Genomic DNA, 24,900 nt, shown 5'->3' on the forward strand with positions numbered 1-24,900 from the left:
GGGTGGGGCTATGTGCTCGATTATAATAGCGACTTCTCGGCAGTATTACTGTATGCATAGTACCATTTATTTACAAGAGTGCAGCCTTATTTACATATGTAAAACACTGGCAGGCATAACAACAGAGTACAGTTTGACTGTGGAGACAGAACTTTTGTCAGAGAAGGGCAGAGGTGATTTACACTGTTGGGTTTCCTACTGAATTCGATCCAAAAGGAGGTAAAATAACATCTGGCTATACACTACCAACCTAAAATCATAAATAACTGTTTGAAGGTACCAGTGGTTTGTTAAATTAAATAATGTGGTTGATTGTTTTTGCCATATTGAACTGAGCACCATTTCCAGGAATTTATTAAATAAGATACTTTTTAGCAAATCATGTGAAAATCTGAAGCTAACTTAACAGATATTCTAAACACACAAACAGTAGATACAATATTACAAAGTCATTTCCCCAGTTCGGCCCAGAGACCAAAACATAGACAATATAATATAATACAGCAAGCGGGAGGGTGGGGTCGGTCACCTTTAACCCTTGATCTCTAACCCGAGAATGACCCCAGAAATGAACGACGACAGACACTTGAATGTCGTGGTTTCCCATTTGTCTGTTTGTTAAATAGTCCGGAGAGTTGATAGTCCTCACACAAGGTTGTGTACTCTGGGAGGAAGTTGCCTCTAAATTCTTATCTAAGATAAGCTCAACCTACTCCCAGATCCTAACCTAAACCATTAGGGGAGGAAACGCATAACTGGTCCGAGTTCAATGTCTACATGCCACTTCCTCCTCAACACAATTCCATAAGAGAAGGAGAAGGCAGCAAGATTATCAATGACATCACCCTAGTTCCCTCAGGACTCCATCTCGTCTCCGTCGAATGGCAGGGGCTCGAAGCTGCAAACCTCCTCATAGGTCAACCCTGAGAGAAAGAGAGAGATCAGAAGTGGCCGGAGTAGACATCTACCTAGTTTAGTGTGAGTACCATGTTATGTTAAACCTAAATGATTTTATCATCCTCCCTCCACACACGGAGCCATTTCCCTCTCTCCCCCATCACATACTTTTCCACTCCTCTATCTCCAGCTCACGGCTCTCAAAGCTCTGGTCGTATGGCTCAGACTCTGGTTCATCGCCTGGGTCGTGGTACTGGGAGAAGTAGGAGTGGGCCAGGGCCTCTGACGCTGTGATCCGCTGATCAGTGTCCAGAACCAACATCTTCTCTAACAGATCCACCGCTGGAAGGGGGAGAGAGAGAGATTGTAAACAGAGTGTCTGTTAAGACAGTGTGAATGTGTGTGTTTGTGAGACACTAGACAGACTACCCCATTATTACCTAGTAGACTAGCCATTATTACCTAGTGGGTTAGCGCCAATGAACACATCAGCAAAGTTCCTCTTGGGCATCTGGGGAAGGGAATTAATGTAGTTTCTGGCCTGTTCGAGAGATACACAGAACGGTTCAACACACATTGGACGGGGAACACACAGGTGACTACAACACTTGAACTGCTTCTGAAATCAAGCGATACCCCATTTCGGCAGTGAAGACAGATTATTTCTGTACACTTAGGGCTCGAATCCTAACTTGAGATCAGAATGTGTAAATCCCGCATTGATGCCAATAGGAGACTCAGTTACGTGCTCTGTGGACTTATGTATCAAGCGGCTCAGTGTAGGAGTGCCAATTTATGATCAGTTTAGCCTTTTACATCACATTGAATAGGATTACATGGTCAGGGGGAACCTGATCCTAGATCAGCACGCCTACTCTGAGACGCTTGAGAAATGGCCCCAGATCTCAAGATAGGAATCCCATAGAGCACATCTAAAGGGTTATGAAGAATGCAGCAGTCTGTAGTTTGGAAGAGAACCACTGTACACAACGACAAAACACATCATATACCATCAGAACACTCCAGATCAGAGGGGCAAGGCCATAAAAAGCAGTCAGGAATTAGGGATTGCAAGGCACTCTGGGAAGTGGTTAGATTACGTCAGAGATGCATGTCAGACAAAAAACAATCGGGTGCAGAGAGTAGGGGAGGGTTGGAAGAGCTCTGTAGGGCCTAACAAAAGACTGGGGGCATCATAGAGATCCTATTAAATTACTAGAGGGGCTATGTCATAAACCCTCAAAATTCCAGGATGGGGTAGCCATAATGGTCAGGGAGAAATCCAAACCAATCTAATCGGAAAGGATGGCAGTATAGACATTATCCTGATTTTACTTATGCAGGAAAATAAAGTAAGACATGTGATATCAGAAACTGTGTAATAGAACTTGAACGAAAATATTGTCATACAATCATAAATACAGTTCATACGGTTTTATATGCATTTTCTGTATAAATAGTATCTAAAATATGAGTCAATGACCATAAATGTCTACATTTGTTTTCCTGGAAAACTGTGAGTGCTATTATATAATACAATATCAGTACTTGTTGCATTTATAATTTGGGCGACCCTGGGAAGGACATTTCATAGCGTCTCACCTCGTGGCTGGGCATCCGGCTAATGACAGAGGCCGGGGGTGTACCTGTCAGCCTCATGATCTGCTGCAGCTGGTTAATATCTACAGCAGCCCAGGGTCAAGGGTCATAGGTCATACTGTCACACGTGAGAGGGTCACAGGGATGTCAAAGTGTCCCTAAACTAAATATTGAATAATTTTGTTTCATGGGGAGAAGATAAGGTGGATGAGAGGGAAGGGTAAAAGTTGACATGCTGTATGAGGTATTATTGCATAGACACACAACAACATGCTTTTAGAACAAAGCCAGCAGAGGAACGAGTGACAGAAGAACAGAGCATCTCAAGACGAGAGGGCTCAAGGGGGCAGCTCTACTCAATGACAACTAGGTCAAGGTTCTCTTGGCTTCTGAAACAGCAGCCCATGTAGCTGTAAGTACACAGGAAGTGGTGTTGAGTTACAGTGGCTATATAAATGGAAGGACAGGAAGAGAGTATAGTAGTAGTAGCATCTCACTAAGGAGGCTGTTATAGAAACGCAGAAGCACAACCCAAACGCAGGCAGGCAGACGGGCGAGGACGGATTGGAACAGAACATGGTGGAACACGACGGAACACTCACAGACTCAGGAGATTTTTCATCAAGAGCTCAGGTTCCAGGGTTCCCATGAGGAGCATTATAAGCTTCAACTGACCAATGTCTATACCATACCAACATCAAGGGAAAACTGAGGAATGGGATGGAAGGAGGGTGAGAAAGAAGGGATGGGAGGGTAGGGAAAAGTAGGAGGGAAAGATGGAGGGAGAAGTAGGAGGAGGGATACTTCTATGAGAACCTCAGACATATACTACCTAGTTTGCCCATGCATGTAGTTAGTTATTTAGCTAAGTGCACACTTCAACTGGGTGTAGGGGATAGGGGTCAATATGGAATTGGGCCATGACAACAAGTGCTACACTTTTCTATGTCACCGTAACAACAGTGAAAGGATACGGTCGGTGCCGGGGAATAACGTCCTTCCGGTTAGCAGCTCCGCCATTATGCAGCCCACCGACCAGATGTCAACTACAACAACAAAAACAACACTGTTAGTGTTCAGCTAGAAACACATATCCGTAAAATAATTTGGTATAACCATTTACACCTGCAAAATTATTTTTTGGGGTGTAAAAAATACAATTAAACCTGGCCTATAGAATATACCGTATATTACTTATAGGTCATACCTGTCATATTGCAGAGATAGTGTAATATACAGTGGATTCAGAAAGTATTCAGACCGCTTCACTTTTTCAACATTTTGTTACATTACAGTCTTATTCTAAAATGGATTAAAAAAGTTCATTTCTCAAACACTACCCCATAATGACAAAGCAATAACAGTTTTTTAGAAATGTTGGCAAATTTATTAAAAATAAAAAACTGAGATATCACATTTACATAAGTTTTCAGACACTTTACTCTACTGAGTTGAAGCACCTTTGGCAGCGATTACAGCCTTGAGTCTTCTTGGGTATGACGCTACAAGCTTGGCACACCTGTATTTGAGGAGTTTCTCCCATTCTTCTCTGCAGATCCTCTCAAAATCCACTTCTGCATTGTCTTGGTTGTGTGCTTAGGGTTGTTGTCGTTGTGGAAGGTGATCCTTCGCCCCAGTCAGAGATCCAGAGCACTCTGGAGCAGGTTTTAATCAAGGATCTCTCTGTACTTTGCTCTGTTCATCTTTCCCCTGATCCTCACTAGTCTCCCAGTCCCTACCATTGAAAAACATCCCCAAAGCATGATGCTGCCACCACCATGCTTCACCGTAGGGATGGTGCTAGGTTTCCTCTAGACGTGACGCTTGGCATTAGGGCCAAAGAGTTCAATCTTGGTATTTGTCTGGCCACTCTACCATAAAGGCCTGATTAGTGGAGTGCTGCAGTGATGGGAGAAACTTCAACTAGCTTTTTCAAACATAAATTTGCATCCTGTAGTAAAAAGTTTTGGGACACTAAAGTCCATGGAGAATAAGAGCACCTCCTCCCAGCTGACCACTGCACTGAGGCTAGGAAACACTCACCACTGATAAATCCACGATAATCGAGAATTTCAATAAGCATTTCTCTACGGCTGGCCATGCTTTCCTCCTGGCTGTCCCAACAAACAGCCCCGCAGCTACTTGCCCAAGCCTCCTCAGCTTCTCCTTCACCCAAATCCAGATAGCAGATGTTCTGAAAGAACTGCAAAAGCTGGACCCGTACAAGTCAGCTGGGCTAGACAATCTGGACCCTCTCTTTCTAAAATGATCCGCTGCCATGTTTGCTAACCCTATTAGCAGTCTGTTCAACCTCTCTTTCGTATCGTCCGAGATCCCTAAAGATTGGAAAGCTACGGCGGTCATCCCCCTCTTCAAAAGGGGGTGACACTCCAGACCCAAACTGTTAGACCTATATCCATCCTGCCCTGCCTTTCTAAAGTCTTCGAAAGCCAAACAGATCTCCGACCATTTCGAATCCCACCGTACTTTCTCCACTGTGCAATCTGGTTTCCGAGCTGGTCACGGGTGCACCTCAACCACGCTCAAGGTACTAAACGGTATCATAACCACCATTGATAAAAGACAGTACTGTGTGGCCGTCTTCATCGACCTGGCCAAGGCTTTCGACTCTGTCAATCACTGTATTCTTATCGGCAGACTCAATAGCCTTGGTTTCTCAAATGACTGCCTCGCCTGGTTCACCAACTACTTCTCAGACAGAGTTCAGTGTGTCAAATCGGAGAGCCTGTTGTCTGGACCTCTGGCCGTCTCTATGGGGGGGTACCACAGGGTTCAATTCTTGGGCCAACTCTTTTCTCTGTATATATCAACAACGTCACTCTTGATGCGGGTGATTCCTTGATCCACCTCTATGCAGACGACACCATTCTGTTGTATACACCTGGCCCTTCTTTGGACACTGTGTTAACAAACCTCCAATCGAGCTTCAATGCCATACAACACTCCTTCTGTGGCCTCCAACTGCTCTTAAACGCTAGTAAAACTAAATGCAGGCTCTTCAACCGATCGCTGCCCGCACCCGCATCACTACTCTGGACGGTTCTGGCTTAGAACATGTGGACAACTACAAATACCTAGGTGTCTGGCTAGACTGTAAACTCTCCTTCCAGACTCATATTGAACATCTTCAATCCAAAATTAAATCTAGAATCGGCTTCCTATTTTGCAACAAAGACTCCTTCACTCACCCTGCCAAACATACCCTCATAAAACCTACTACCCTACCCATCCTCGACTTTGGCGATTTCATTTACAAAATAGCCTCCAACACTATACTCAGGCAAATTGGATGCAGTCGATCACAGTGCCATCCGTTTTGTCACCAAAGCCCCATATGCCACCCACGACTGCGACCTGTATGCTCTAGTCGGCTGGCGCTCGCTGCATATTCGTCGCCAGACCCCCTGGCTCCAGGTCATCTATAAGACTTTTCTAGGTAAAGCTCTGCCTCATCTCAGCTCACTGGTCACCATAACAACACCCAACCGTAGCACACGCTCCAGCAGGTATATCTCACTGGTCATCCCCAAAGCCAACACCTCCTTTGGCCGCCTTTCCTTCCAGTTCTCTGCTGCCAATGACTGGAACAAATTGCAAAAATCGCTGAAGTTGGAGACATATCTCCCTCACTAACTTTAAGCATCAGCTATCTGAGCAGCGAACCGATCGCTGCTGCTGTACACAGCCCATCTGTAAATAGCCCATCCAACTACCTCATCCCCATATTGTACTTTTTTTGCTCTTTTGCACCCCAGTATTTCTACTTTCACATCATCATCTGCACATCTATCACTCCAGTGATAATTTGCTAAATTGTAATTACTTCGCTACTATGGTCTATTTATTGCCTTACCTCCTTACGCCATTTGCACACACTGTATATAGACTTTTTCTATTGTGTTATTGACTGTACATTTGTTTATTCCCTGTTGTTTGTGCCGCACTGCTTTGCTTTATCTTGGCCAGGTCACAGTTGTAAATGAGAACTTGTTCTCAACTTGCCTACCTGGTTAAATAAAAGGTGAAATAAAATAAAAACTTCCATAAGGACAACAGTCTCCACAGGGGAACTCTGGAGCTCTGGTCAGAGTGACCATTGGGTTCTTGGTCACCTCCCTGAACTTGGCCCTTCTCCCCCAATTGCTCAGTTTGGCCGGCTCTAGAAAGATTCTTGGTGGTTCCAAACTTAAGAATGATGGAGGTGACGGTGTTCTTGGGAAAGTTCAATGCTGCAGAAACTTTTTGGTACCCTTCCCAAATCAAATCAACTTTTATTGGTCACATACAAATGGTTAGCAGATGTTAATGCGAGTGTAGTGAAATGCTTGTGCTTCTAGTTCCGACAGTGCAGTAATATCTAACAAGTAATCTAACAATTCCCCAACAACAACCTAATATACACAGATCTAAAAAGGAGTGAATGAGAATATGTACAGATAAATTACTGGATGAGCTATGCTGAGCGGCATAGGCAAGTTGCAATAGATGGTATAAAATACAGTATATACATATGATATGAGTGATGTAAGATATGTAAACATTATTAAAGTGGTATTATTTAAAGTGGCATTGTTTAAAGTGACTAGTGATCCATTTATTAAAGTGGCGAGTGACTGGGTCTCAATGTAGGCTGCAGCCTCTCTGAGTTAGTGATGGCTGTTTAGCAGTCTGATGGTCTTGAGATTGAAAAACAGCTTCTTTCTCTCAGTCCCAGCTTCGGTGCACCCGTCCTGACCTCACCTTCTGGATGGTAGCGGTGTGAACAGGCAGTGGCTCGGGTGGTTGATGTCCTTGATGATCTTTTTGGCCTTCCTGTGACATTGGGTGCTGTAGGAGTCATGGAGGGCAGGTAGTTTTCCCCCGGTGATGCGTTGTGCAGACCGCACCACCCTCTGGAAAGCCTTGCGGTTGAGGGCGGTGCAGTTGCCGTACCAGGCTGTGATACAGTCAGACAAGATGCTCTCGATTGTGCATCTGTAAGTGTTTGTAAGGGTTTTGGGTAACAAGCCAAATTTCTTCAGCATTCCTGAGGTTGGCGCTGTTATGCCTTCTTCGCCACACTGTCTGTATGGGTGGACCATTTCAGTTTGTCTGTGATGTGTACGCCGAGGAACTTAACTTTACACCTTCTCAACTGCTGACCCTTCGATGTGGATAGGGGGGTGCTCACTCTGCGGTTTCCTGAAGTCCACAATAATCTCCTTTGTTTTGTTGACATTGAGTGAGAGGTTGTTTTCCTGACACCACACTCTGAGTGCCCTCACCTCCTCCCTGTAGGCTGTCTCGTCGTTCTTGGTAATCAAGCCCACTACTGTTGTGTCATCTGCAAACTTGATGATTGAGTAGGAGGCGTGCATGGCCACGCAATCGTGGGTGAACAGGGAGTGCAGGAGGGGGCTGAGCACGCACCCTTGTGGGCCCCAGTGTTGAGGGTCAGCGAAGTGGAGATGTTGTTTCCTACCTTCACCACATGTGCCTCGACACAATCCTGTCTCGGAGCTCTACGGACAATTCCTTCGACCTCATGGATTGGTTTTTGCTCTGCCATGCACTGCCAACTGTGGAACCTTATATAGACAGGTGTGTGCGCCTTTCCAAATCCTGTCCAATCAATTGACAATCAAGTTGTAGAAACCTCTCAAGGATGATCAGTGGAAACAGGATGCACCTGAGCCTCATAGCAAAGGGTCAGAATACTTATGTACATTCAAAAATATATATATATAAAAAATTCTAAAAACCAGTTTTCACTGTCATTATGGGGTATTGTGTGTAGATTGATGAGGAACATTTTTTTGTTTGATCTATTTTAGAATAAGGCTGTAATGTAACAAAATGTGGGAAAAAATGAAGGGGTCTGAATACATTCTGAATGCACTCTATTACAGTATAATATTACCTGTCATGTTGTAGTGCATCCAGTTAAGCATGATCTCTGGGGCGCGGTACCACCTGGTTGCTACGTAACCCGTCATCTCATCATCAGTGTGTCTCGCCAAACCAAAGTCCAGGATCTGACGGGTAGAAAGAGAGAGAGGGCAAAAGTGAGTGTGTGTGTATGCATGTGTGTGCAAGAGAGAGAAAGAGAGATGGTTGTGTGTATCAAAAGGTGTGGACTCAAGTCACAGACTTTTTGTAATTCATAATTTGTAACTCAAGTCAGACTCGAGTGACCTGGACCTGGAATTTGAGTTACAAATTTCATAACTTCAAGACTTAACTTGATAGAAAATAAAATGACTTGACTTGAACTTGGAGCCTAAAGACTCGGGACTCGACTTGAATTGGCAACAGACAAACAGAGAACACAGGTATAAATACACAGGGAACAACACATTGCATGTATAGATACGTTTTTTTTTCAAGTCAAGTAATAAAAGTTATGACTCAACTTGCTCTTATAAATGCATGGCTTGGCCTTGACCTGAGACTCAACCAGGTATACTTGGGACTCGGACCTTGCTTGTGACTCGAATAATAGTGACTTCGTCCCACCTCTGGTATTTACAGTGCCTTTAGAAAAAGTGTTCATACCAGTTGGCTTATTCCACATTTTGTTGTGTTAGAGGCTGAATCTTCACACAATACCCCATAATGACATAGTGAAAACATGTATTTATTGTTGTTGTTTGTTTTGTATTCACACCCGAGTCAATACTTTGTAGAAGCACTTTTGGTAGAGATTACAGCTGTGAGTCTTTCTGGGTAAGTCTCTATGAGCTTTCCACACCTGGCTTATGCAACATTTGCTTCAAGCTCTGTTAAATTGGTTGGTGATAATGGCTAGACAACCATTTTCAGGTCTTGACATACAGTTTTGACTTAAATCAGCTTGAAAATCTAACAGCCACTCAGGAATATTCAATGTCTTATTGGTAAGAAACTCCAGTGTAGATTTGGCCTTGGGTTTTAGGTTATTGTCCTGCTGAAAGGTGAATTCATCTCCCAGTGTCTGGTCGAATGCAGACAACCAGGTTTCCTCTGGATTTCGCATTTGCTTAGCTCAATTGTGTTTCTTTCCTATCCTGAAAACTCCCCTGTCCTTAATGATTACAAGCATAACATGATGCAGCCACCACCACACTTGAAAATATGTTGTGTTACTCAGTAATTTGTTGTATTGGATTTGCCCCTAACAGTTTGCATTCAGGACAACATTTTAATTTCTTTACCATATTTATTTTGTTATTACTTCAGTACCTTGTTGCAAAACAGGATGCATGTTGTTTAATATTTGTATTCTGTACAGGGTTCCTTCTTTTCACTCGGCCAATTAGGTTAATATTGTGGAGTAACTATGTTGTTGATTTATCCTCAGTTTTCTCCTATCATAGCCATTAAACTCTTCACTGTTTTAAAGTCACCATTGGCCTCATGGTGAAATCCCTGAGCGGTTTCCTTCCTCTCTGGCATATGAGTTAGGAAGGACTACTGTACTTTGTAGTGGCTGGGTATACACCATCCAAAGTGTAATTAATGACTTCACCATGCTCAAAAGGGTACTCAATGTTTGCATGTATTTTTATCCATCAACCAATAGGTGCTCTTCTTTGAAAGACCTTGGAAAACCTCCCTGGTCTTTGTGGTTGAATCTGTGTTGGAAATTCACTGCTCGACTGAGGGACGTTACAGATAATGGTATGTGAGGTATAGAGTAGAGGTCGACCGATTAATCGGCATGGCAATCGGCATTTTTGGACGCTGATTAAGGCCGATTACAATGCATTCCACGAGGAAACTGTTACGCGAGTGCAGAAAGGAGCCAAGGTATGTTGCTAGCTAGCATTAAACTTATCTTATCAAAAAAACAAACAAACTACACATGGCTGATGATATTACTAGGTTAACTAGCTTGTCCTGCGTTGCATATAATCAATTCAATTTATCATCGAATCACAGCCTACATTGCCGGGGGATGATTGACAAAAGCGCATTTGTGAAAAAAGCACAATCGTTGCATGAATGTACCTAACTATAAACATCAATGCCTTTCTTAAAATCAATACACAGAAGTATATATTTTTAAACCTGTATATTTAGTAAAAATAAATTGTTAGCAGGCAATAATAACTAGGGAAATTTTGTCACTTCTCTTGCGTTCATTGCACGCAGTCAGGGTATATGCAACAGTTTGGGTCGCCTGGCTCGTTGCGAACTCATTTGCCAGAATTTTACATAATTATGACATAACATTGAAAGTTGTGCAATGTAACAGCAATATTTAGACTTAGGGTTGTCACCCGTTCGATAAAATACGGAACGCTTCCATATTTCACTGAAAGAATAAACTTTTGTTTTCAAAATGATAAGTTTCTGGATTTGACCATATTAATGACCAACGGCTCGTATTTCTGTTTATTATATTATAATAAGTCTATGATTTGATAGAGCAGTCTGACTGAGCTGTGGTAGGCAGCTGCAGGCTCGTAAGCATTCATTCAAATTTTACTGCGTTTGCCAGCAGCTCTTAGCAATGCTTGCTTCACAGTGCTGTTTATGACTTCAAGCCAACTCCTGAGATTAGGCTGGCAATACTAAAGTGCCTATTAGAACATCCAATAGTAAAAGGTATATGAAATACAAATGGTATCGAGAAAAATAGTCAACGTGTCATAATTCCTATAATAACTACAACCTAAAATGTCTTAACTGGGAATATTGAAGAACTGGTAATATTGAACCACCAGCTTTCATATGTTCTCATGTTCTGAGCAAGCAACTTAAACGTTACGCTTTTATACATGGCACAAAATTTGCACTTTTACTTTCTTCTCCAACACTGTGTTTTTGCATTATTTAAACCAAATTGAGCATGTTTCATTATTTATTTGAGACAAAATAGATTTTATTTATGTATTATATTAAGTTAAAACATAAGTTTCATTGTTCATTCAGTATTGTTGTGATTGTCATTATTACAAATATATATATAAATAAAAATGGCTGATTAATCAGTATCAGCTTTTTCTGGTCCTCCAATAATAATCGGAGTTGAAAAATCATAAATCGGTCGACCTCTAGTACAGAGATGAGGTAGTCATTCAAAAATCATGTTAAACACCATTATTGCATGTGACTAGATATGAACATTTTTACTCCTGAACTTATTTAGGCTTGCCATTAAAATGCTGTGGGGATGTTTTTCAGAAGCAGGGACTGGGAGACTAGTCAGGATTGAAGCAAAGATGAAGGGAGCAAAGTACAGAGGCATCTTTGATGAAAACCTGCTCCACAGCGCTCAGGACCTCAGACTGGGGCGAAGGTTCAACTTCCAACAGGACAACAACACTAAGCACACAGCCAAGAACACGCAGGAGTGGCTTCATTGGGTCAGTTACTGAAAGGCTACTGGATCGAATCCCCGAACTGACAAGGTAAACATCTGTCGTTCTGCCCCTGAGCAAGACAGTTAACCCACTGTTCTATACAGTTGAAGTCGGAAGTTTACATACACCTTAGTCAAATACATTTAAAACTCAGTTTTTCACAATTCTTGACATTAATCCTAGTAAAAAATTCCCTTTGTTAGGTCATTTAATATCACCACTTTATTTTAAGAATGTGAAATATCAGAATAATAGTAGAGAGAATGATTTATTTCAGCTTTATTTTCTTTCATCACATTCCCAGTGGGTCAGAAGTTTACATACACTCAATTACTATTTGGTAGCATTGCCTTTAAATTGTTTAATTTGGGTCAAATGTTTCAGTTAGCCTTCCACAAGCTTCCCACAATAAGTTGGGTGAATTAAGGCCCATTCCTCCTGACAGAGCTGGTGTAACTGAGTCGTGTTTGTAGGCCTCCTTGCTCACACACGCTTTTTCAGTTTCAGTTAAACCCACACATTTTCTAAATGATTGAGGTCAGGGCTATGTGATGGCCACCCCAATACCTTGACTTTGTTGTCCTCATGCCATTTTGCCACAACTATGGAAGTATGCTTGGGGTCATTGTCCATTTGGAAGACCCATTTGCGACCAAGCTTTAACTTCCTGACTAATGTCTTGAGATGTTCCTTCAATATATCCACATAATTTTCCTACCTCATGATGCCATCTATTTTGTTAAGTACACCAGTCCCTCCTGCAGCAAAGCACCCCCACAACATGATGCTGAAACCCCCGTGCTTTACGGTTGGGATGGTGTTCTTCAGCTTGCAAACCTCCCCCTTTTTCCTCCAAACATAACGATGGTCATTATGGCCAAACAGTTCTATTTTTGTTTCATCAGACCAGAAGACGTGTCTCCAAAAGTATGATCTTTTTCCCCATGGGCAGCTGCAAACCGTAGTCTGGCTTTTCTGGCGGTTTTGGAACAGTGGTTTCTTACTTGCAGAGCGGCCTTTCAGGTTATGTCTATATAGGACTCGTTTTACTGTGGATATAGATACTTTTGTACCGGTTTCCTCCAGCATCTTCACAAGGTCCTTTGCTGTTGTTCTGGGATTGATTTGCACTTTTCACACCAAAGTACATTCCTCTCTAGGAGACAGAACGCATCTCCTTCCTCAGTGGTATGATGACTGCGTGGTCCCATGGTGTTTATACTTACATACTATTGTTTGTACAAATGAACGTGGTACCTTCAGGCATTTGGATATTGCACCCAAGGATGAACCAGGCTTGTGGGGGTCTATAATTTATTTTCTGAGGTATTGGCTGATTTCTTTTGATTTTCCCATGATGTCAAGCAGAGGCACTGAGTTTGAAGGTAGGCCTTGAAATACATCCACAATTACACCTCCAATTAAATTATGCCAATTAGACTAACAGAAGCGTCTAAAGCCATGACATCATTTTCTGTAATTTTCCAAGCTGTTTAAAGGCACAGTCAACTTAGTGTATGTAAACTTCTGACCCACTGGAATTGTGATACATTGAATTATAACTGAAATAATCTGTCTGTAAACAATTGCTGGAAATATTACTTGTGTCATGCACAAAGTAGATGTCATAACCAACTTGCCAAAACTATAGTTTGTTAACAAGAAATTTGTGGAGTGGTTGAAAAATGAGTTTTAATGATTCCAACCTAAGTGCATGTAAACTTCCAACTTCAACTGTATATATATATATATATAAATAACCAGTCAAAAGTTGACACACCTACTGTAACGGTTCTCTTGTGGTGAAGGAGAGTCGGACCAAAATGAGGCGTGTAGATTGCGATCCATGTTTAATAAACCAACGTAAAACACGAATCAATACAAACACTACAAAAACCTCCTTGCAGACTGGCAGCTCCTTGCAGACTGGCAGCTCCTTGCAGACTGACAGCTCCTTGCAGACTGACAGCTCTGGCTGCTCCATGCAGACTGGCAGATCTGGCTGCTTCATATAGGCTGGCAGCTCTGGCTGCGCTGAACAGGCAGGAGACTCCAGCAGCGCTGTAGAGGAGGAAGGCTCTGGCAGCGATGAACAGGCGGGAGACTCCGGCAGCGCAGGAGAGGAGAAAGGCTCCTGCAGCGCTGAACAAGCGGGAAACTCCGACAGCGTTGGAGATGAGGAAGGCTCTGGCAGTGCTAGATAGGCGGGAGACTCCGGCAGCGCTGGAGAGGCGAAAGGCTCTGGCAGCGCTGGGCAGACTGGCTGCGCTGGGCAGACTGGCGGCAATGGCGGCGCTGGGCAGACTGGCGGCGCTGGGCAGACTGGCGGCACTTGTGGCGCTGGGCAGACTGGCGGCATTTGCGGCGCTGGGCAGACTGGCGGCACTGGGCAGACTGGCGGCACTGGCGGCGCTGGGCAGACTGGCTGCGCTGGGCAGACTGGCGGCGCTGGGCAGACTGGCAGCACTTGCGGCGCTGGGCAGACTGGCGGCATTTGCGGCGCTGGGCAGACTGGCGGCACTGGGCAGACTGGCGGCGCTGGGCAGACTGCTGGGCAGACTGGCGGCGCTGGGCAGACTGGCGGCACTGGGCAGACTGGCGGCACTGGGCAGACTGGCGGCACTGGCTACGCTGGGCAGACTGGCGGCACTTGCGGCGCTGGGCAGACTGGCGGCATTTGCGGTGCTGGGCAGACTGGCGGCACTGGAGGCGCTGGGCAGACTGGCTGCGCTGGGCAGCACTGGCGGCGCTGGGCAGACTGGCGGTGCTGGGCAGACTGACGGCACTGGCGGCGCTGGGCAGGACCAAGACTGGAAGCTCCGGTAACGCTGGAGAGGAAGGCTCTGGCAGCGCTGAACAGGCGGGGCGCACTGTAGGCCTGATGCGTGGTGCTGGCACTGGTGGTACTGGGCCGAGGACACGCACAGGAAGCCTGGTGTGGAGAGCTGGCACTATTGGTACCGGGCCACGCACCTCCGGGTGAGTGCAAGGAACAGGACACACCGGGTTGTGAAGGTGTACTGGAGACCTGGTGTGTATAGCCGGCATCAATTCCCCCAGAACTCCAACACACGTTTCAGGCTGAGTACGAGGAACTGACACGGGTGACATCGGACAGCTAACACGCTCCTCAGGGCGAATGCCGTGCATACTATGCCAAACCAACAGCTTTCTCTCTACTCTGTCCAATACATCCTCAACACTCTCAGACTCAGCACTCAGCTTCGCCGACAGCTCCAATTCCATCCATGGCTCCTTACGGTAAACAGGGGTAGTTGGCTCAGGTCTGACTCCTGACTCTGCCACACTCTCCCTAGCTCCTCATAATGCCGCCTCTCTGCTTTCGCTGCCTCCAGCTCGGCTTTGTGGCGGCAATATTCCCCTGGCTCTGCCCAGGGTCCTTTCCCGTCAAGGATCTCCTCCCAAGTCCATTTATCCAAATAGTGCAGCCTCTCCCACTGCTGCTGCTGCTGCCTCTGTTGCTTCTCCTGCTGCTGCCTTTGCTGCTGCTGCTCCTGCTGCACCTGTCGCTTCTCCTGCTGCTGCTGTTGCTGCTGCCTCTGTTTACCACGCCGCTTGGTCCTTGGTTGGTGATTCTGTAACGGTTCTCTTGTAGTGAAGGAGAGTCGGACCAAAATGCGGCGTGTAGATTGCGATCCATGTTTAATAAACCAACGTAAAAAACGAATCAATACAAACACTACAAAAACAAAGAACGTAATGAACGTAACGAAAACCGAAACAGCCTATACTTGTGAAAACTAACAAAGACAGGAACAACGACACTAAGGACAATCACCCACGAAACACTCAAAGAATATGGCTGCCTAAATATGGTTCCCAATCAGAGACAACGATAAACACCTGCCTCTGATTGAGAACCACTTCAGACAGCCATAGACATAACTAGAACACCCCACTAAGCTACAATCCCAATGCATACACACCACATACAAAAACCCATGCCACACCCTGGCCTGACCAAATAAATAAAGACAAACACCATATACTTTGACCAGGGCGTGACACCAACTCATTCAAGGGTTTTTCTTAATTTTTTACTATTTTCTACATAGTAGACTAATAGTGAAGATATCAAAACTATGGAACACAAAAAAGTGTTCAACGAATCAAAATATATTTATATTTGAGAATCTTCAAAGTAGTCACCCTTTGCCTTGATGACAGCTTTGCACACTCTTGGCATTCTCTAAACCAGCTTCACCTTGAATGCTTTTACAACAGTCTTGAAGGAGTTCCCACATATGCTGAGCACTTGTTGGTTGCTTTTCCTTAACTCTGCAGTCCGACTCATCCCAAACCATCTCAATTTGGTTGAGGTCGGGGGATTGTGGAGGCCAGAGGTCATCTGATGCAGCACTCCATCACTCTCTTTCTTGGTCAAAAAGCCCTTACACAGCCTGCAGGTGTGTTGAGTCAATGCGCCCAAGTTTAATTCTCCTGGTATAGGTAACCAGGTTTTTGGCTAAAATGTACACTGATACTTGGTAAAGTTCATGATGCAATTGCCCTTAACAAGGGCCCCAGGACCAGTGGGCGCAAAATAACCCCATAACAGCAAAGATCCACCACCATATTTTACAGTATGGATGAGTATTTTCTGCATATGCATTGTTCCTTCGAAGGCCAAACCCACCACCGGTGTACGTGGCCAAATACGTATATTTTCATGTCATATGACCATAACACTGGTTCCAATCCAAGTGCCAATGCCGTTTAGCAAACTCCAAGCGGTGCTATGCTTAGATGACATGAAAATAAAGCCCTTTGGCCACGCACACAAATGGTGGGTTTGGCCTTCGAAAGAACAATGCAAATGCAGAAAATAACTAAATACAGTGGGCAGACTGTAGCATTCTGCACGTTGCAACTTCATGAACAGCCCACCACTTCAGGCGTGCATTTTTCACCAGTCTGAACGAAATATCTAACAGCTGTAAATGACTGAGCTTTACTGTATGTTTCATGTTCGTGACCGTCGTGTTGAAAATACTGTATAAAATCAAAACTCTTACTAGCTGGAGAGGAGAAGCAGTTCAGGGTAGTTGAACTATCCCTTTTAGTTAGGCAGACTGGTTTAATAAATCGAAAAACTTTCTCACCTTGAGCTCACAGTCCTCATTCACTGCCAAGTTACTGGGCTTCAGATCCTGCAGAGGGGAAGGAGAGAAGGGAGAATAAGGCAGGTATTGAGTATACATTAACACTGTCAGGTATTCCAATTTCCACCCTCCACCAAATGCAAGCATCTTGACGTAAAGAATGATGTAAAGTACCAGTCAAAAGTTTGGACACACCTACTCATTCAAGGGTTTAAAAAATATAATTTTTAATATATATATTTTCTACAATGTAGAATAATAGTGAAACGCATCAAAACTATAACATAACACAGATGGAATCATGTAGTAACCAACAAAGTGTTAAACAAATCAAAATATATTTGAGATTTGAGATTCTTCAAAGTAGCCACCCTTTGCCTTGATGACATCTTTGCACACTATTGACATTATTATTCTACAATGTAGAAAATACTAAATAAATGTTTGTTTTTTTAACTTGAATGAGTAGGTGTGTCCAAACTTTTGACTGGTACTGTAAGTTTGATGTAACTTACTCTGTGGATGATGTCTGCTGAATGGATATACTGCAAAACAAAAACAGACAACTATTTACAACTGCATAGCTATGAAAACCTATAGCTGCACCTATGAAAACACACACACACACACACACACACATACACACACACACACCTTGAGACCCCGGAGGATCTGGTATATGAGGAACTGAACGTGGTCGTCCGTCAGTTTCTGACACTTGACGATATTGTTGAGGTCCGCCCCCATCAGGTGGGTCACCAGGTACCTGCCAATCACAACCCAAAAAAGGTAATGGGAAAATTTGTATCATTGCAGGAAATGTGCTTTAAAACAGTGGTGTGGTCAGAGACCGCACCATTGGCCACCCACAACCCCACACCGCTGCTGAAAAAAATCCTAGGGGAAACACAATAGGTGTAGAGAGAGAGGTCTCAAATTAAACTACAAATTACAAGCAGTAAACACCGCTAAGTGCTTTACAGCTCATTTAGGGTGAACCAGGGATAGAGAAGGCAAGTCTAAAGAAGGTTGGTTCTTTAAATCAGAATAACAGTTTTCAGCTGCCTTTTAAAATGATAAACTTGGAATAGCTAACAACATGGCATATTGGAACACAATAGTGATGGTTGCTGATAATGGGCCTCTGTAGATATTCCATTAAAAATCTGACGTTTCCAGCTACAATAGTCATTTACAACATTAACTATGTCTACACTGTATTTTTGATCAATTATCAATTATTATCTTTTATAAACAAGAGCATTTTTTTAAGTGACCCCAAACTTTTCGATGGTAGGTAGTGAGTGAGAGAGTGAGAGAGTGAGAGAGAGAGTGAGAGAGAGTGAGAGAGATCCTATCCTAGCCCAATGAGAAATGAAGGTTAGTACTTCAGTATTCTACACACATTTATACTGGAAGCCACATAGACAGTGGAATGCTTGTTACCATGGAAATAAGGAATAATGTGCAGCATGTGTGCAGTGGTAAACCTGCATGTGTCTCAATGAGATAAATCACACGACCAAACACATTAAATCGAGACCTGCAGAAACAGGTTTGTTTAAATATAATACGGCTGGGATTTGCCAGGGACCTCACAATACGATATTATCACGATACTTATGCATAGATATGATATTGCGTTTCTATATTATCACGATTCTATATGTATCGTGAGTCGATACGGCATTTGATTGTGATTTGATGTTCCAAACATATTGGAACATCCTATAGAACAAGCTATAGGATGAAAAATAACAGAGTGTTGGAGCAGGTACAGCAGACTCGCGCTAGCTAACGAAAAAAAGTAGAAAATACAATGTTTTGCAAATCGACACTTAAAGAGTCACAGGGCTCTATAAATAGGTGCAAGTGTTGAATGCACCTTAGTTTGCAAATTTGTGATGTAAAATCTGGCACACTGGCATTTTCACCCCTTACACTAAGGTTCTGCAATTTACCTGTCCAATATCAGCTCACTTGCACAGAGGTGGGAGGGGTGGCAAGATTTGATGTGTGTCCTTAAAAAAAAAAAGTGCAAAAGTGGCAATTTCATACAGCGCAAAATGAAAGTTTTAAGACCCATCAAAAGCAGGTAACGTATTTGGTAATGGCATGGATTTTAAGAGCGGAAGTGCAACCTATCCAGCCGTGACATACAGTGCCCATGGAATCTCGTATTTAAAAACATTTAAAAAACGATTGCCTGACCCCCCGTTTTGTTTAATTTGATTAAAACCAAGCATATCCTACCCCCCTTTTAATCAAGGCAGGTTCAGCAGCTTTGCATGGGTGCGTCATTTTATCCTGACCATGCATTAGCCAAGTAGCCTACGAGTTAACAGGGTTTTCAATGGCTTAGTGAGAGTGCCCTGAAATATTTGAGGTTTCATGATTCACAATTCACATATCTGCATACTTTATTTTGCTTGTTCAAGTAGGCAATCCCATCCCCATTTTCAAAGAGCACCCCTCGTCCGATTACCAAAGATGCGCTCCTCCAAACTATTCAGTCTCCCTATAATGCCATATCAATAGCCAAAGTTTTTTGAGAATGTGCCTCGGAATGACACAAATTACGACTCTCCTGTCAATTGTATAGACGTGCAAATGTTGTACGTATAGACATTTTAGGACTGTGTGCACACAGTGCCATGGAACAAGAGAGGTTATTTAAGATATCATGGTTCTGACTCCATCCGATTTTGAAATATTGTCATTTTATCAAATGAAACGAAAAACAAGAAATCATAGCCTCCCCTCAATGAAGGCTGTTTTTTTTTGTCATGCTCAATAAAGGGTTTGGCTCGTGAGAGTGCTTTGAAATAACTATCAATCACCAAAGCTTTAGTGAAAGATCAAGTTTGGGAGCAGCAAAACAGTGAGTGGACCTCCCCTTTTTATAATTATTTTAGTCGGCTCCTATTATTATTTATTTTTGATGTGCGTAAAAGCCTCAATAGTCTTAATTTTATATGCCCACAGGGAGAAATTATTGTGCCTGTAACTGTATTTAAACATAGACCATTTAAAAGAAGTTGTTTTATTTTGATTAGAATTTCATTCAAATTATTAACTCTCATTTTAAGCCTCATCTATAGTGCATTTAATCTTGCTTATTCACAACGTTTGGCATATCCATGGCTCAGACTTTAAAGACATAATGCAATTTCAAGTGAATTCGGAAAGTATTCAGACCCTTTTACTTATTCCACATTTTGTTACGTTACAGCCTTATTCTAAAATGGATTACATAAATTTTTTTCCTCCTCAATCTACGCACAACAACCCATAACGACAAAGCGAAAACAGGTTAAGACTTTCTCGCAAAAGTATTCAAAATAAAAAAAAACATACCTTATTTACATTAGTATTCAGACCTTTTGCTATGAAACTTGAGCTTCTGTTCCAGTTGATCATCCTTGAGATGTTTCTACAACTTGATTGGAGTCCACCTAAATTTAATTGATTGGACATGATTTGGAAAGGCACACGCCTGTCTATATAAAGGTCCCACAGTTGACAGTGCATGTCAGAGCAAAAACCAAGCCATGAGGTGGAAGGAAGTTTTTCGGAGCTCTACGGACATGATTGTGTCGAGGCATAGATCTGGGGAAGGACATCAAAACAGCATCGAAGGTTCCCAAGAAACTCCATCATTCTTAAACAGAAGACGTTTGGAACCACAATGACTCTTCCTGTAGCTAGCTGCCCGGCCAAAACTGAGCAATCGGGGGAGAAGGGCCTTGGCGTCGGGAGCTGACCAAGATCCCAATGGTCTCTCTCAAAGAGCTCCAGTGTTCCTCCGTGGAGATGGGAGAACATTCCAGAAGGACAACCATCTCTGCAGAACTCCACAAATCAGGCCTTTATGGTAGAATGGCCAGACGGAAGACACTCCTCAGTAAAAGGCACATAACAGCCAGCTTGGACTTTGCCAAAAGGCCCCTAAAGACTCTCAGACCATGAGAAACAAGATTGTCTGGTCTGATGAAACAAAGATTGAACTCTCTGGCCTGAATGCCAAGCGTCACACCTGGAGGAAACCTGGCACCATCCCTATGGTGCTGTGGGGATGTTTTTCAGCGGCAGGGATTGGGAGACTAGTCAAGATCGAGGGAAATGGATGGAGCAAAGATCCTTGACGAACACCTGCTCCATAGTGCTCAGACTGGGGAAGGTTTACCTTCCAAGAGGACAAGGACCCTAAGCACACAGCCAAGACCATGCAGGAATGGCTTTGGGACAAGTCTCTGAATGTCCTTGAGTGGCCCAGCCAGAGCCTGGAATTGAATCCAATCAAACATCTCTGGAGTGACCTGAAAATAGCTGTACAGTGACGCTCCACATCCAACCTAACAGAGATTGAGAGAATCTGCAGAGAAGAATGGGAGAAACTCCCCAAATACAGGTGTGCCAAGCTTGTAGAGTCATAACCAAGAAGACTAAGCTGTATTTGCTGCCAAAGGTGCTCCAACAAAGTACTGAGTAAAGGGACTAAATACTTAGGTAAATGTGCGATTTCAGCTTTTTATTTTAAATAACTTGCGAAATTTCCAAAAAACTGTTTTTGCTTTGTCATTATGGGGTATTGTGTGTAGATTGCTGAGGATTGTTTATTTAATCCATTTTAGAATAAGGCTGTAACAAAATGTGGAAAAAGTCAAGGGGTCTGAATACTTTCCGAATGCACTGTTACAGTAGGCCTAGCCTCTAGATCACAGCAAATGCTGTGTTTAACAATATATTTCCATATTGAAGTCATGCAATTAGACATCTTACAATGTGGATTTAGCAAAGATGGGATAGGCTTACAAACATTTTGTTATTTTTGTTTCTGTAGGTTATTAAACAAATTAGGCTACAATGGACTAACATTCGAATTGGAGTTGACAACGCAATTCATAAAATACTGTAAATACACAACTTGAAGCAACCAAATATTTAGCCACGGAGCACGTTCTGATTGGCCAGTGAGGTGGTCAACCCTCGAAACATCTACAACTTTATATTCATCAAAACCCAGCACTTGCACACTGACAGCATACCGCCAGCATCTGTTCCCATAATTCCGGTTGTGAAAATAGCAAAAATATTTGACACACCCCCGAACCTATGGCACTACCACCCGCGCTTACATGTACCATTGCGTTAAGTTTGTTCAAATGGAGCCCAGAGTATCGACATAAAATCATCAAAAATAATATCGCAATACTCTACTGTTAGCTTGGGTGGTATACTGTATAAACCGTATACCGGGGTATTTGGGAAAAGCCACGGAATGGTTTTTCAATCCAGTCCAAAGTTTTCCAATATATTTGAATATTTGTAGCTACTTAAGTTATTACCTTGCAGTCAACTTGTGCAATACCTTAAGGAGATAATTGCGTTCTTCATTTCACCTGTCACATTATTTTAAATGATTAAGCTTACTGTGGATCCCCAAAACAGTTGAGCCAGTCACTGTGCTTGTTTGTAAATAGCACAACGGGAGAAAGTGAGCTGCTGAGTCCATAGCGTTCGAAATTTATTGGAGAGTCTCTCTGTGTGGCGCACACGAGGTGATAAAGTTATACTTGTACTGAATTCACAACTAAATGTTTGCCATCAGATATCTTATAACGGCTTCCTGCCAGAAGACAAAGAGTTCTGGATGAGTTATTTTTCCCCTGTGTGTTTCCTACTAGCGTCCCCCCCCCGCCTCAGTTCTTCTCCATGTACACATGCTGCACTTCCTTCAGAAAAAGCATGCGTCACAACTTCATTTGTTCATTTGCACAATTTATCTCATTCACTTTCGCGTGTAGCTATGCTTGTATAACTTTATGGAGCTGGATTTGCCCATCTTTGCAATTTGTTTGTTAGTTTTCGCTCGTTAGCATTTAGCTAACAGCGTCTATGTGATTTCGTTATTAGTTTGTGCCAAGTTTGTTAACATTCTGGTAACGGAGGCCCAATGGGCTTTTACTGTGTTTTTAGTGCCCACTTGTGTACTATGCTGGTAATACCACAAATTCTGGTATGAGAGAAGGACAGTACAACAATATTAAAATCTGGAACCGCCCAAGCCTACTGTATCGACCCCCCCCCCCATCCCTATAACATATACATTTGCATGTGTTCTGCTAAGCAACTTAAACTCCTATACAACAGCTATTTGAAATGCCAGAGCGAGGGGTTTAGAAATGGCGAGCAAGAGAGAGAACAAGAAAGATGTTACTCACACATCGTTGAACTCCTCTAGGCTGGTAGCGGGCGTAAACACATCCAACAGGCCGATCACCTGACAGAAAGAGGAGGTCAAAGGTTAGACAACATTCTAAATACAACAGACACAACTCACATTGCAAACATAACTCATACTACAAAAAAAGCTCACACTACAGACAAAACAATAACAAACACCACAACATGTGGTCTTCTTCCAACTGCTAAAATCCCTCAGGGGGATTGAGGCAATGTGCAGAGTGCACAAACAGAGGAGAATGGTTTATGCATTTGTCATTGTGCAAAGAAAAGTAGAGCCTTCTTAGTGTGAGACTGTGCTACCGCCCGTCGTCCTTGACATGGTCTTTCACTGTTTTAATAACCATCAGATAAAAGTCGCTTTGACAACAAACATCACGTTTCATCAAACAAAGTTTAGGGATTTTTGGATGCAGCCATGGCAGGTAGTTCTAAAGCTTTGGAACAGAGCCCAAACCACTGTTCTGCTCTCAACACAGGACAGAGAGTACACAGTGACAGTCGGGGCTCTGTGACACAGGCTAATGCACTCATAGTGTGTGTGTATGTGTTGCTGTTAACACAGGAGAAAGTGATGACTTAACTCCTTACAGGAAATCATGCAGAATACAATAAACAGAAAGAGAGAGCCAGAGGGAGAGAGAACAAGGGAATGAGAGGGAAAAGGAGAGAGAAAGAAGAGCTAGCATGCAGGCACTGTGTGGGTGGCTAGAGAGGAGTTGAGGAGAGCGGACAGAGGGAGGAAGCGGACATCGGTGCCAGACCCAGTGTGCCCCCCTCTAGAGAAACTGACTGATGTGGGTGGGTGTCATAACAACACGACTCGACACCGTCCACGCAGGGCAGAGCCCTCTGCGATTGGTGGACTCGAGCCAAAACAAAAAGTGATTGGCTGACTCAGGCTTTCCAAAAAAACATAGCCTGCAGTGTAACCAGGCAACAGTGGGGAAATTCACTCAGAGAATAAGTGGGTCAAGACTCAAGAGCTGTGATCAAACTGACACGTGTATCTACTCAACTGTTCCCTTACCTGCTGCTAAGCGCTAATTGTTACCTGAACTCAAAAGAGAAGTTTAAACAACTCAAACCCACACACTCCCTGTGGCAGGTGGATCCTGCTGTTGCCTGAGCGTTACCTAAAGTCACAGAGGGATAACATTTAGTTTTCGAAAAAAGACCTTGTGCACAATCACCACAGTCAGTCTTGTCCGATAAATATGAATTTATTGCCATTTGCCACACACAACCACAGTTTGGTGGTATTTGCTTACGGTGCAGCAGCATGGCGACTCTTAAGTTGGGCTCTGGGTCAAACCCCCTATCATCTTCAACTTGACGATGAAACACAGCAGTTGACCTAGTGTGTTCAGCTTCACCACCACTGAATCATTCAGTGAAACCCCACACCCCTGAAGGAAGAAATTTGCTCCAGTGTTGTTTACACCACTGGTTTATGCAGAGTTAACCTCCCTTCACACCACAAGCATAACAGGCATAATATTGGATGTAACCAGGGGTTGTAAAGGTGAAGTGTTGGGGTTTGCAGCACCATACCACCGTGAGAGTGAAATCAGTGAGCAGGACTGATGTTTGAATAAGCGCTGAGGGGCCTCTTCACGTCCTACAACTTAGCTCTCCTATGGTGACTCAATGTTAGAGAGGGGATGTGACCATAGAATATTCTAGTC

The 24,900-nt window shown here is 43.3% G+C and overlaps 1 protein-coding gene across 2 annotated transcripts in view; it reads right to left on the reverse strand.

Moving 5' to 3' along the window:
- Positions 1-336: 336 nt before the first annotated feature.
- Positions 337-24,900, reverse strand: part of LOC112254157 (mitogen-activated protein kinase 14A) — a 45,821-nt gene continuing 21,257 nt past the window's right edge. Inside the window, exons 3-12 of one of the 2 annotated variants that reach the window (XM_024426439.2) lie at positions 23,191-23,249; positions 17,621-17,732; positions 17,482-17,511; positions 16,967-17,014; positions 8,417-8,531; positions 3,471-3,542; positions 2,500-2,579; positions 1,360-1,408; positions 1,066-1,239; positions 337-923 (exon numbers count right to left, since the gene is read on the reverse strand). In XM_024426439.2, coding sequence (XP_024282207.1) covers positions 856-923; positions 1,066-1,239; positions 1,360-1,408; positions 2,500-2,579; positions 3,471-3,542; positions 8,417-8,531; positions 16,967-17,014; positions 17,482-17,511; positions 17,621-17,732; positions 23,191-23,249 — 807 coding nt within the window. In that variant the 3' untranslated portion in view covers positions 337-855. Of the gene's footprint in view, positions 924-1,065; positions 1,240-1,359; positions 1,439-2,499; positions 2,580-3,470; positions 3,543-8,416; positions 8,532-16,966; positions 17,015-17,481; positions 17,512-17,620; positions 17,733-23,190; positions 23,250-24,900 lie in introns of both variants that reach the window. The other variant, XM_024426438.2, reaches the window with a different exon arrangement.

This window comes from Oncorhynchus tshawytscha, linkage group LG07 (genome assembly GCF_018296145.1).
Source record: "Oncorhynchus tshawytscha isolate Ot180627B linkage group LG07, Otsh_v2.0, whole genome shotgun sequence".
Taxonomy (NCBI): Eukaryota; Metazoa; Chordata; class Actinopteri; order Salmoniformes; family Salmonidae; genus Oncorhynchus; species Oncorhynchus tshawytscha.